The sequence below is a fragment of the Typopeltis vanoorti genome, chromosome 5 (genome assembly GCF_054136105.1).
Source record: "Typopeltis vanoorti isolate ZY-2024b chromosome 5, IOZ_Tvanoo_1.0, whole genome shotgun sequence".
In the NCBI taxonomy this organism is placed as follows: domain Eukaryota; kingdom Metazoa; phylum Arthropoda; class Arachnida; order Uropygi; family Thelyphonidae; genus Typopeltis; species Typopeltis vanoorti.
In genome coordinates this window covers 118,357,337-118,370,975 of record NC_143553.1, presented here as the reverse complement: position 1 = coordinate 118,370,975, position 13,639 = coordinate 118,357,337, and the positions used below count along the sequence as shown (strand labels likewise).

Genomic DNA, 13,639 nt, shown 5'->3' with positions numbered 1-13,639 from the left:
CAGTCTATTAAAATGTAGTCAATTTCATTTTTTATGTCTCTGTAATCATATGCTGTTAATTTCTCTTTATTTTAAGTGTCTTTATTTTTTCTCTATACCTTATATATTATCTATATCTTTATATGCCGTTATTCTTATATAGCTGTGCGCACTTGCTCTCTCTGAATCTTTCTTGCTTATATTATTACGTACTATGTTTATCTACCCTTCGCACTACGAGTCTTATGCCTGAGATACTAGAAAATTTATTTAGTTTAGACTGTGCCACTAATATCATTTAATTAGCATAAAACTCAATAATATGGCTGGCAGATTTCTCTCTCTAACACAAATTCCTTCAATAAAACTTTACACAAACAGTCGTGGTCTATTCTTTTACTTAACTTTACGTTTCGGCTATCTCATTTAGTTTCCTGCTCACAAGTCCGATTTATTTAGAAACAGTGCCGTTGTAAAAATAAACAATCAGGCAGCACTCCTTTAACAAAAAAAACAAAACACATTTTATTTACATTATTATGAAATATACATGAATTTAAACAATAGGGAGATTGCTTTCTCTATCCACCTATAAAAATTCTTTACCACAAATTAGAACCTTTTTACTTCAACATTAAATTAACTTCTTTAACTCGCAATCTTATTTACTCTCCGCTTACAAATTCAACTTATTAAACTTCTAGTTTACTTGCAAAGAGGTTAGCTAGCTCTCTGTTCAGTTATCTTCCAATATCAACTTCCAATATGCCAATCGATTCTCTTAATGACAATTCTTACTACTATTGAACAATCTCTTAAAAGTACATCTACAACCTACTATGAGAGGGAATATACAAAAGATTTGAACTTACAAAAGACTGCATCGCACATTCAGTCAAAAGTCTTTCACTACAGTCTCATGGCATTTCTTTATTCTCATATCTCGAGCTTCCTCAGGAATGTCTGGCTTCAGTAATATATCTCATCGGGAAAATAGTGGGCTGTGAACTACAACTGGCAAAAGGTTGTTCTCCCACGGCGAAAAAGAAAATTTTTCGAGTGAAGTTGCTTCAGGTAATTTACATCGCCTTTTCTCCTCTGCTTTGGCTCGCCGAAAATGCCTGGATGATTGCCGTCTCAAGTAGCTTGAACTCCCACCTCTAAAAAACTATAATTGCCACCAATTGACTCTTTTATGGACTCCTGAATCTGTTCCCTCTCTCCGGCGATGACTGGAAGAGCCTTTCCTTCTTCGGCAATGTCTGGAAGCCCTCTTTCTGGCCTGGAAACTTTTCTTCGACAATTGAAACTTCTCCTTTCGGCAATTCGAAGCCCTGTCTGCAGCCTAGAAGCTCTGTCTCTGCAACTGCTGGAAGCTCTCTGCATCTCTGGCGACGTCTGGAACTGGACAGCCTCCTCTTTCTAGCGACTTCTGGATCCGGGAAGCCTTCTATATTTGGCTCTGTCCCTTTTTATTATGCCTTCTCTGAGATCTCGCACCTCTGAGACCTGAACCCCCGAAGAAATCGGCATAATTCTTTCATCTTAAGTTTCAATTTCGGTCTGCTCTTTGTTCTCTTCTGTGCCTTTTTTTGATTGTAAGTTGCTGGCCAGGCTAATCGAAAAGTTGTCTGAACCTTTCTGACTGACTTCGGAGGTGTTTACGTGCAGAGCTTGTAAGCCTTTCACATTCACAAAATTTAATAAACAACCTTTCTTATGCCACCATGTAGATCTATTACATACAGTTTGGGTGGCAAAACATTACCTTTGTTTTTAACACTCTAAAATATTCTAATTAAAGGAGTATATATAGTTAGCTTCCAAAGGGTTGTTTACAAAAATATTTAGTACAAAATATACAGAGACAAACAAGTTATTTTTACAACATTCTCATGGAACTTGACCTAAGTAAAAAATCGATGTAATGTGCTTTGGAATATTTAAGCTACAATCGCGTTTTTACATCTCCATTCAGTGATTGCCAAGTCCACCTTCTTCCTGGGCGTTTGTTGAAAAAAGTGTTCATAATAAAGAGCTGTTGTGAATTTGGCTAATCTCCCCCCCCCCCCCAGGCTATTTGGACCTATGAACTTTTCATTTTGTTTTCCACATCCTATTTTGGCATTAAAGGCTCCATCAGCGAATGTGTATGTTGACATGTAATTTATTGCCTGTTCAAAATTCATGTAAAAATTTTCTATTTCTTGATTATCAGCTACGGATGTTGGAGTGTAGCAGAATATTAATTTTGTTGTTCCTCATCAAATGGGGCTACCTCATTGGACCAGATAATTGCGAGTGTGGGACAACCCAGTCCATGGAACACCTTCTTTCTTGTCCCCTTCTTCAATCACTTTGCACAAAAGAGGACCTTATATCCTGCACAGAAAGAGCAGTTGATTGTGCAAGATACTGGAGGAACATCTGACCATATTTATTGTATATAACTTATGTATAGTTTTTTTCCCCTTCATATTTTACTTATTATTCCCTGTATAATTCACCTACCAAAGCTGTTCTCATTTGTAACGTATCCTAATTTGTTGTAAATAATGCTGTACCATTGTCTACTACTGTATCACTTGTGTTTGGATATGGAAAAAAAAAAAATTATTATACTGTTTTCTATATTCATATTCCAATTAGGAGCACACCTATTCTTTCAGATGTGATGTTACAAGAAAGGATCGACTTGGTGAGCTTAGATTTAACAATAAAGTCCATTCCACCTTGTTTGAGGATGCCCCAGGATTATCTGTGAGCCACTGTACCATCTTGCTGTCAGTTCTTTTAATCTTTTTGTTTCATTCACTAGGAGGATATCTAAGTTCATATTGGTAAGGTCTTTGGTTAATAAATCTATTCTGTGGTCTCTTGCCAAAGTTCGAGTATTGGGGGTACTGATTGCCATTTTTAATGCTGTAATAGGTGGCCTGCCTTCATCTGTGAGATTCTTAGCACCCTTTGCCCCACTCAATGCCTTACTGCCACCGTAGAAAGGTGAGTGTGGGCCATGCAGGATTTGGGGGAAGAGGGCCTTTCTGTTGTTGCAGGGTGGCATCTTTGCTGTAGTCGAATATACACTTCTCCTGACTAGGGTTCTGTTCACCAGAGCTCTGTTAGCGTTATTGGGGTCCAGGTCCCATAATGGCTAGGATTCCCAACACCTCAGGATACACCACAGAGAGAGATAGAGTTGGACTCTGCACCCCTACTGCATACATATATAATAAAAGAGCATTCATAATAATAAGAAGAAGAGGAATGAAGGATGTTTCTATTCATCAAAATATAAAATTCATCTTAGTATTAGAAAATAATGAGAAATTATTTCTCATTCTTTTCTAGACACTTTAATCATCAAACAAGCAAGAAGGCAGTATTTCCATAGATATCTATTGAAATACTACTCATACAGGATGCACTCTTCATGTTATATCCTTTCACTATCTTTTCAAAAGCTTGGCATCATTCACAATCTTGAGAAGAGAGCATTTATTATCATAGAAGATGATAATAAATAGTAGAATCCCAAGTGCTACTCCACCAGTTCATTTTTGGTAATCCAAAGAAGACATTCACAAACTGCTATTCACAGAAACTCTGCTGTGCCAGACCACTAACATTCAATACAAAGACTACATATCTATCTATTCCATATATTGGAAGACTGTATATTATACTTGAAAAGAAATTATATTATTCTTGTTTAAATCCTATACCTAAGTGTGAAGTAACTTCATGACTAGTTTACTTTCATGTAGAGGCATTAAATCAATGCAGAGGTCGTATTTTCCACATACAAGTAAAAAAGTTGAAAGTTTAAAGTTGAAAGTAAAAAAGGGTGTATCACTTTATCATTAAGTACTCAGGATGACAGACAACCACACAGTTACAGCAGCAGCCTTATGACATGGTGCATCGTCTTGCTGAAAGAGACAATGGTCAATTCCGTAGAAATGCCACAAAGTAAGAAGAACTGCATTGTCCAGAATGTTCAGATACTTCTCAGAGTTCAATGTTCGTGGGAACACAAACAGAGGCCCAAGTACAAATCAGGAAAAAAAGGACCATCTCATCACACCACCACCTTCAAATTTAATACAGGAAAACCTCGCTTAACACGACCAATTAATGCGCGGTAAGCAAAATCGCATTAAGTGAATACAATAAATAATAGGAATAATTATAATTGACCCATCAATTAGTGCAAATTTGAAAAAAAAATTATAAGCTATATTAGAGGATAAAATCATCAAAGTTAATAAAAACCAATTGCTTATATTTTTATTTAATGACTTGATTGAGCTACTTTTTTACAAAAAAAAAAATTTTAAATGTTTGAATAGTGCTCGACTTTTTCATCTTGTCACACAATTTGTGATTGGCAATCGCTTTACCAAGATTTTGGCAGACTTTGAAACTTTGTTCCATATCAGGATCAGCATCAAACAAAATTTCCTTAGCATGCTCAATGTGATGGAAAAGTAGCTCAAGTTCTTTTGTAATTAGCTTTTTAGTCATAACATTCTCTTCTTGTTTGCACTCCTTTTCTTCTAGTTTAAGGAGATCATTCTTGCTTAGCTGTTCTTTGACTGCTACATTGAGAAGTGTCGCCGCTCGCTGCAGACTGAGAACCAAAAATTTTGCATAACGTAAAAAAATCGCATTAACTGATTAATCACGCTAACTGATTATCTCACATTAAGAACTTTTATTGCTAAAAGACCATAAGATATAATGATAAAATATACAAAGAGCCAACAAGTTTCACTAGTCACTGTCTAGCATTTCCAAGGCTGTACTGGCGTGAAAACAAATGCATCAAGTTACATGTAAAACATACACTTTAGTAACTGCTAGGCCGTTACATTTGATAATTCGTGTTTGATGGCATGTATGCGTTCAAATGCTTCAGTCAGAATCCGGTACATGACCACGTGTTGTGTAGTTTTTTGCATATTGTAGTTCTGTTAAACTGAGAGAAATGATGAGACTTTTCCATATGTCTTTAAGAATAGTATCTTGATTTCTATTTAAATTATTGCTTGTAGCACCAGATTAGTATCAGTTCTCTCTGTACATCTGCTGATGTACAGAGAGAACTGCCACTAATAGCTAACACTCTATCTCTGAATGGATACCCTTCTAACATTTTAAACAAATTGCTATTTAAAGACAACTTCCAAAAACGTGTTACGGTGTCCCAATATGTGTCCACAGCTGTCATTCCATATATTAATTCAGTTTTCACAAAATTGGAGAGAATGTTAAAAGCTCATAACATCAGAGTGGTTTTTAAACCAACTACCAATCAGACAAATCTTAAGATCACCCAAAGATGAGGTACCTTTCTTCAAATTTCCTGGAGTATATGAAATTCCATGCATGTGTGGCCTTTCTTACATTGGTCAGACTTCTAGAAGTTTTGAAATAAGACAGAAGGAACAAGTGGGGAATGTCAATCACAATAGAATCATCACATCTGGTTTAGCTCATCTTTTCTCAACATCAAATCACGTTATAGATTGGAAAAACAGTTCTATGCTTTACATCGAGAATGACTACAGACAGAACTTTCAAAGAAGCAGCTGTGGTGCTACGCACAGGCAATAATTTAAATAGAAATCAAGGTACTATTCTTAAAGACATATGGAAAAATCTCATCATTTCTCTCAGTTTAACAGAACTACAATATGCAAAAAACTACACAACACGTGGTCATGTACTGGATTCTGACCGAAGCATTTGAACGCATGCACACCATCAAACACGAATTATCAAATGTAACGGCCTAGCAGTTACTAAAGTGCATGTTTTACATATAACTTGATGCATTTGTTTTCACACCAGTACAGTCTTGAAAATGCTAGACAGTGGCTAGTGAAACTTGTTGGCTCTTTGTATATTTTATCATTATATCTTATGGCCTTTAGCAATAAAATTTTTAATTTTAATACATTAGACCAAATATGTACAATTTAAGTTCACATATGATTATCACACATATTGAATTTGCATTAAGCGAGGTTTTCCTGTAATTGGGATTATACATCTCTGGTAAGAGATGTTCACTGGTCATTCGCCACACCTGTCCATCTACTCGGCAGAGGGAGAAGCAAGCAGATATTGGTTGGAAAAACAAGTCAGCATAAACAGTAATTAATGTAACATTATTGACTAATAAATTCCAGTTTTATGTAAAAAGGAAACTGTCCTGCACTTGTAAGTTATCTAGGGACAATAATACCTATTACAAAATATACTAAATTTGGAAATTTTACACAAGTATTCATATTATAAATTACATACTCTAAAAGCAAAGGTCTATAACAACCAGCTATGAGCAGCAATAAGACAAGTGGCAAACTTGTTTTCCTTAAATCATGACGGCTCCATAACCACACCAAAGTAGCTGTTGATATATGGTGAACCTAAAAATTAATACAAAAAAGCAAATTATGTTACACATTCCATCACATATTTGAAAATGCAACACTGTGGACCTTCTGAAATGATAACAAAAACACTTCAGATTTTTAAATAACTGATGAGTTGCATTACTTCATTAGAAGAAAGTAAATCAGTGCAAAAATGATACATAAATATTAATCATTATAACTAATAACAGGAATATATTAAAACTGTATCAATCTAAATAGTATGTAAGGCTTTAAACTGATAAAAATAGCATACAACATAAATCACCACATATAAATATTACATATATGACCATCATATTATAACGTTGGGACAATGATTCAAGGTGTTGCGTTCATTAACACTAGAAGGAATCATTAATAATAAATCAGTCCATGTGTTCATGTAATGATTTACCAGTTTTGCAAAAACAGAATGACAGAGATAAAAAAAAAAAAAACAGTTGCCATGAGAAAATCTACTGCCATCCATGAGCCCAAACAATGCAGTTCGAAATGTCTCTCTCTCCCCACCCCTCCCATGGGCACAGCAAGACAAGTGAATGTGAATATACCTGAAGAAAATCCATACATATTTAATAAGATATCAGCATAGTCGATATGCTTTTTGTCATGCATTACTTGCTTCACAAAATGATCTCAACTGACGTAATGGGAGGAAGTTTTATTGGTATTTCTGAGGTAGAGCTAAGTCAATCCTAATAAAACTTCCATCACAAAGAAGATTTCAATTGAGACTGGTTTGTGTATGAGAGATGGCAAAAACTCAAACATGTGTAATCTTATTAATCATTCAATGTGTGGATTTTCTTCAGTCATATTCACTTACCTTGCTGTGCCCATGGGAGGGGGAGACATTTGGGACTACACTGTTTGGGCTCATGGATGGCAGTAGATTTTCTCGTGGTAATTCTGGATACTGACAAATTGATTGAAATGTGTCATGAAAAAAAATTAAAATGTAATTAAAATTGCTTGTTTTTAAGAGGTATTTGACAAGATATTTTAATTCATATATAATCACCAATATATTATTATACAACCATTTTCATGAAGTCCACACACTCATTATATGAGGCCTATGCCGTTTTTCACACATTACCTATCATAACACTTTCATCATTCATTCTATCTGGTATGGATAATCAGATGCTGATTATCACTCTTGCCCTGATCAGAGTCACAACCAGATATCTGTGAATAACAGTTAGCTAACTTTATCATTAACGGCAATAAACCATTAATCTAAAAAGTTTGATGAAACAGTCATTAGGGTCTCAGCTTCAGCCACAACTTTTCAGTAGTGTCACATCAAGTGTTCCATGCTAAGACTTAATGCTGCATATAGAACTTGACATCTGCAAATTATCTTCTACCATTCCCAACAATATCAGGCTTGACATAGCAAACAGCCTTTCTCAAGCTTCACCACCAAAAAAACTCTCTAACAACCAACTCCTCACTTTCCATAAATTACGCAAGGAGAGTAGCATAATTACTACAGTTGATAAGGGTAACACTAATGTGGTCATCAATGCTAATGAATATAATCGAAAAATGAATGTGTTACTCAGAGACTGCATTGGTGGGATTATGATCCCACCAATTCCCAAAAGAAAACATTAAAAAGGCTTCCGAAAATGTCACACCTTGATCTACGCTTCCTGAAATAGTTAAAAAAAAAAAAAAAATTCAAACTGTTTATCCCCCTCGATATGCAGATTGCCAAAAACTCATAAACCCAATAACTCTCTCTGTTCCATAATACAGTAGATACTACCTGACTCCACTCTTTAGCCAACCAGTTAAATTCTTTACTCCACTTATTGGTCATTCATCTTACATAAAAAATTCCATTCATTTTAAATTTTTAATCCAAAATTTAGTTTTAAATAATAATGATATCACAGTAAGCTTGATGTCACCTCTCTGTTTACCACTCTCTCTTTCTGGCACTTTAATTACCCCCCCCCCACAGATATCATTGATCTTTTTAATTTTATCATTCATTCTGGCTACTTCACTTGGCAGACCAATTATAAACAAATTGAGGGCATAGTTATGAGCTCTCCCCCTTAGAAAATTATTATATGGAGCATTTTCAAAAACATGATCTTGATACTGCTATTTTCAAATTATCTATCTGGCTAAGATATACTGATGACATGTTCTTTATTTGGCAACATGGCCCAGACACATTAGACTCCTTCCTCGTCCCTCTCAACATTCCAGAATCCAGTTCATTATAGAAAAGAAAACAATAATAGCCTGCCTTTTCTAGATACTCTAATCACATCTTCCCAATAGCACCCCCCCTCTCTTTCTCAGTTTACTGAAAATCTACCCATACAAGTTGATACATATACAACTTTCCCATCATCCCTTCCTCTCAACAATATGGTGTAATAAAACCCTTGTCATTAGATCCTCCAATCTGTTCTACCCAGGCTGAACTTACAAATGAACCCTCCTTTATTCCACTCCTTGTGGTGAATAAAGAACTCTCTTTGGCATTTTACAATGCCAAAAAGAATTAACAAATCAATTGTTCCATCTCTCATCCATCTCAACATGCTAGGTATAGTAATGCTATCATTGTTCTTTATATCTAGGGGCACCAAAGAAAAAATGGCCAGAGTCTAAAAAAGTACAATCTCTGCACTGCATTTAAATCTCATCTGCTCTCCAAAGGATCCTCTGCTTCCTCTCTCTCTGTTCTGGGTGTTTACCAAGCTCCTTGTTCTTGAAACTCATATTATGGTCAAACTAGGATATCTGCTAACATCCAACTAGAAGAACATTAGAAATACTTCTGCTGCCATAAGTATGGTCAGTCAGGTATAGCTTGCTGACAGTGCTTTGGATACTTTGCACAGAATCAAATGAAAGAAACTACTATACTTCACCACAACAAACATAAACTTGAAATTATAAAAATCTAGTGGATATTAGATCCAGCATTATTTCCTGAAAAGAATCAGCAGCAGATTTAAAAAGCCAACCTAATCTTAATAAATATGATAAACTTCCCAAGACTTCAGAAACCTTAATTCTTAAGTCTTCCACCCAATAGCACCGACAGAGGTTGCCCCTCATAGTACTTGAGGCTTTCAGTCTAATTTTTTCCACTTACTGTTTTGTGCATTTTTGTATGTGTTTTGGCAATTTTAATAGTTTTCCTGATGATGTCTCTCAGTGACAGATGAAATATAGGATTGATTAAAGTAGTGTTTAATTATTTATATGTGCCGTATTCATTACATTAAACAAAAATAGCCGTTTAATGCCAAGAAGCAAAAAAGAAATTCCATATAAGAGGAAAATGGTGGGCTGATGCAGTTAGAAGTTCCTTAGATGACCAAAATATATTATGATACAGGTATCTCATGGAATCAGAACTCATTGCAGGACATCCATTTATTCACACAATACCTAATATATATTTCCTTAAACTCATTCACTGATGAAGTATTTACAACAACCCATTCCACCTGTTCACCACCTCCAAGCAAAAGAGCTAGTCCTAAAACTCTTGCTAACAATGCTCTTGCACAATTTCCACACAAAACTCCCTTTTATAACTCATATGCTTTTATTATGTCTCCTCCTTTTTTGCTATCAGCTAGTTTTTGAGGCCCACAGACTGTCAATCTATTCTCACACGGAGCATTCCACAGACCTGCAACAATCTTTATCACTCACCTCTGGATCCTCTCCACATCCTTTATGCAGAGAAACTATTTTGCCCTCTTTTGTCCGGTACTGAGGCCTAAATTAAACAGCTTGATCAAAGGAGCTGATAATGAGGATCTTCCTCAGGCATAGCCAAGTTAGCCGGTCTTGGGCGCGGTCAGTAGGGTTTTTTCCGCCAGTTTATCTGGCGTTTTTCATCCCGCAAACAGGCAAACCGGCCCTGTGAACATACGCCTCTACAGTCAAAAATATATCCCCCCCCCAGCGGCAGACCAGGCGACGGGTCGGTTGGGAGTAGTACTAAAAAGAAGTCGCATCTAAAGTAACACGCGGACCCTGCATAGGAAGTGGGAATAACGCGTAGAAGAAGAAGAAGATCAAAGGAGCTGATAATGCTCTTGCACATTCTTGTAATAGACAAGATGATATGCTATCTAATCCTATAGCTGTGCTAGCATTGAGGTTCTGCAATATTTTAAGCATTTCTTTCTTCAACCACTACTCTTCCATCAATCAATGTCATATCTACCATTGCAACATAACCACCTACATGGTACACCCTTGCAAAATGCTCACTCAGGAACTTTTATGTTGCTTCCACCCACAAGAGGTTATTCACAAATCTATAGTATTTTTTGTACCATGGGTGGGCTAGGGATATACATTTTTTCTATTTTTATCAATTATATAAATTTTTTTGTATTTTTAATTTTTTTAATGTAGTTTGGAAACTACTCTAGAGACTAAACATGGAACTTTTTCAAGCCATTTTAAGATGCCTCCAACAAGTGGGGAAATGGTCTCACACGGGGCAATGACATTCATCTCCCACTTAAAGACATTCACAAACATCCATACCCATGGTGGGATTCAAACCCAGAGCCTGTTGGTTGGAGAGCAGGCACTAACCACTCAGCCATTTTTTTTTTTTTTTTTTTATACTCTCCCACACAACTTTTTCTTTGTTAGCAACTCTTATTTGATGAAGCTATTCATTCATCTAACTCCTGATTTATCTTTCTGACTCTGGGTATACATTTTGATTTTCTTTCTTTCTTCAAACGCCCCTTGACCACTTCCCATGCACCAACAGCATCTACCCTGACAAATTTTTATGCCATGGTACTGTTGAAAGCTGATTCCCAACTTGTCATAATCACCTGCATAAATTCCTATTAACAGACCCCCCCCACACACACACCCAACTCCTTCTGTATTCTCTGAACATATTCTTTGCATTCTATTCCCATGACTATATCATTCTCGGCCAACTAAGTCTCACTAATGCCAATAACTTTTGGCTAAGAAAGTTGAGCCAAAACTTGTCACTCTTATTTCAAATACTTCTGGCATTAGTGTACATAAACTGCAATACTCCCTTCATTCTACAACCTCCTTTACACGCCTTGTGTTTCTTATCCCACTAAAGTTAAGAACCTGGGAAGTTATACAATTAGCATAACGTGATCACTTTCTCATTTACTAACCTCTAGGTTATCTGGAACCCCCCGCTCACCTGAATCCCCCCATAAACATTCTAGTTTCCCTGACTATGCACTTCCAAACTTCTACTGAACAACACTTTTTCAAGCTCCTGACACCAAATCAACTGAAATGCAAGCCATCCACTTTATATAAATCTTTCCTTCCAACAAACTCACTCTGCACATCCACAAACTGGACACCATTACTCCTGCACAATCACAGCATATGAGACAAAACTAATTCCTGACAGATAAGACTACATGGGGGAAAATTGTCTTTTAGATCTTTCGTAGCATCATACACCTCATCAAGGCAAAATAGTGGCGGAGTAATTTCTTAGCTAAATAAATTTCATTAGTAATTATTATCTCTAAATGTGTGTTTTCTCCATTAATCAGCAACAGAAGATAATCAATTTCCAAGTATCTACACCAGATTCCTGATACCTGCTAATTTACCTGAGCCAGCTTGTTCTCCAAGTTCCTCTTCCACAATTTTTCTTAGTCTCCTCTGAAGTATAGTTGCACAGATCTTACCAGAAACAGTCAGAGTTTTAACAGATGGGTGCTATGAGAACTCAAATGTAATCATCTAGCATTTGACTTTCTAGCCATGCCTTCTGAATTATGTAGTGCAATCACCGTAAAACTTTTTATACCTCCATATATACAGTGATACCCCGAAGTTACGCGGTAGGTGGGACCAACGAAAAGCACATAAGTCGAATTCGCGTAACTCAGGGTATAATTTTGCATGTAATTTATATATACAAACATACAATTGGGACCAAAGGTTTACAAAAACACCTATATTTTTTAAGAAATATACAGTAATCATAATTGTAGTTTTTCATACATAAAAAAAAGAAAGTTATTTCGATGTTGATGGTTTCATAAAATCTAATAGATTCGTCTGATGGCATAATGTCTTTTTCTTGTCACGCAAAATTTCTTCTTAGCAAGCCAGTGATTTTTTTATTCCTTGCCTTGTGGCTACAATTCGTTCCTCGTTAAAATCTGTCCTCCAAAATCTGTAAACCTTTCTTAATTAAGCTGAGACCTTCTGTTAATTTTGCAATTGTTATGTGCTTTTCTGGTAAAACTGGATCTGAGGTTTCGGTCTTTTCAGTAGCGCTTTGCTTACGCATCTCTATGAGCTAGTCGATTGTAAGCTCCTTGTTATGCGAGTCTAACAGCTCGCCGACATCTTCACTGTCGACTTCTAAATCTAATTGCCTGGAAAGGTTGACAACTGCTTCTATTGCCTCAGCAACTTGATCAGTTTCTCACAACATTTCCGTTTCGCATTTAAAAAAGGATGGACAAAGTTTTTTCCAGACACCATTCAAGGTTTTTTAGGAAATTTCACCTCAAGAATCTCCAATAATCCTTACAGTATCTAAAACATTAAACTGTTTCCAAAACTCTTTAACAGACAGTTGCTCATTTTGCCTCATAGCTTCATTCAGACTTGCAAACGAACGCCATGTGTAGTACGCTTTGAATGTTTTGATAACTCCTTGGTCCATCGGTTTAAGTAAGCTGGTTGTGTTTGGAGGCAAGAAAACAACTTTTACACGTGGATCAAAATCAATTAAAGTTTCAGGAGGGTGACCAGGTGCATTATCAATAATGAGCATAACTTTAAACGGAATTTTTTTAAACTGGCAATAATGTCAACTCAGGTATGAAGTGGTGACCAAACCAGTCTTCAAAAATAGAAGCTGTCACCCAAGCTTTAGAATTTGACTTCCAAATCACTGGCAAGCCGGCTTTAGATTTTTTTTTCAGAGCTCTTGGATTTTCAGAGTGATAAATTAAGAGAGGTTTTAACTTGCAATCACCAGCTGCATTTCCACCAAGCATTACTGTCAGCCGGTCTTCGGAAGTCTCAAAGCCAGGAAATGTTTTTTCTTCACGTGCGATGAAAGTTCTCTTAGGCATCTTTTTCCAGAACAAGCCGGTTTCGTCTATATGAAATATGGTTTGACTGCTATAGCTACCTTCCTCGATGATAGCCTTAAGTGTCTCAGGAAAAGA

The 13,639-nt window shown here is 36.2% G+C and overlaps 1 protein-coding gene across 3 annotated transcripts in view; it reads right to left on the bottom strand.

Annotated features, from left to right (window-relative positions):
* The window catches only part of LOC150106748 (BOS complex subunit TMEM147), a 95,462-nt gene that overhangs the window by 18,053 nt on the left and 63,770 nt on the right, over window positions 1-13,639 (bottom strand). For all 3 annotated transcript variants that reach the window (XM_090392683.1, XM_090392685.1, XM_090392684.1), the window contains exon 4: window positions 6,295-6,416. In XM_090392683.1, coding sequence (XP_090248809.1) covers window positions 6,295-6,416 — 122 coding nt within the window. The remainder of the gene's footprint in view (window positions 1-6,294; window positions 6,417-13,639) is intronic.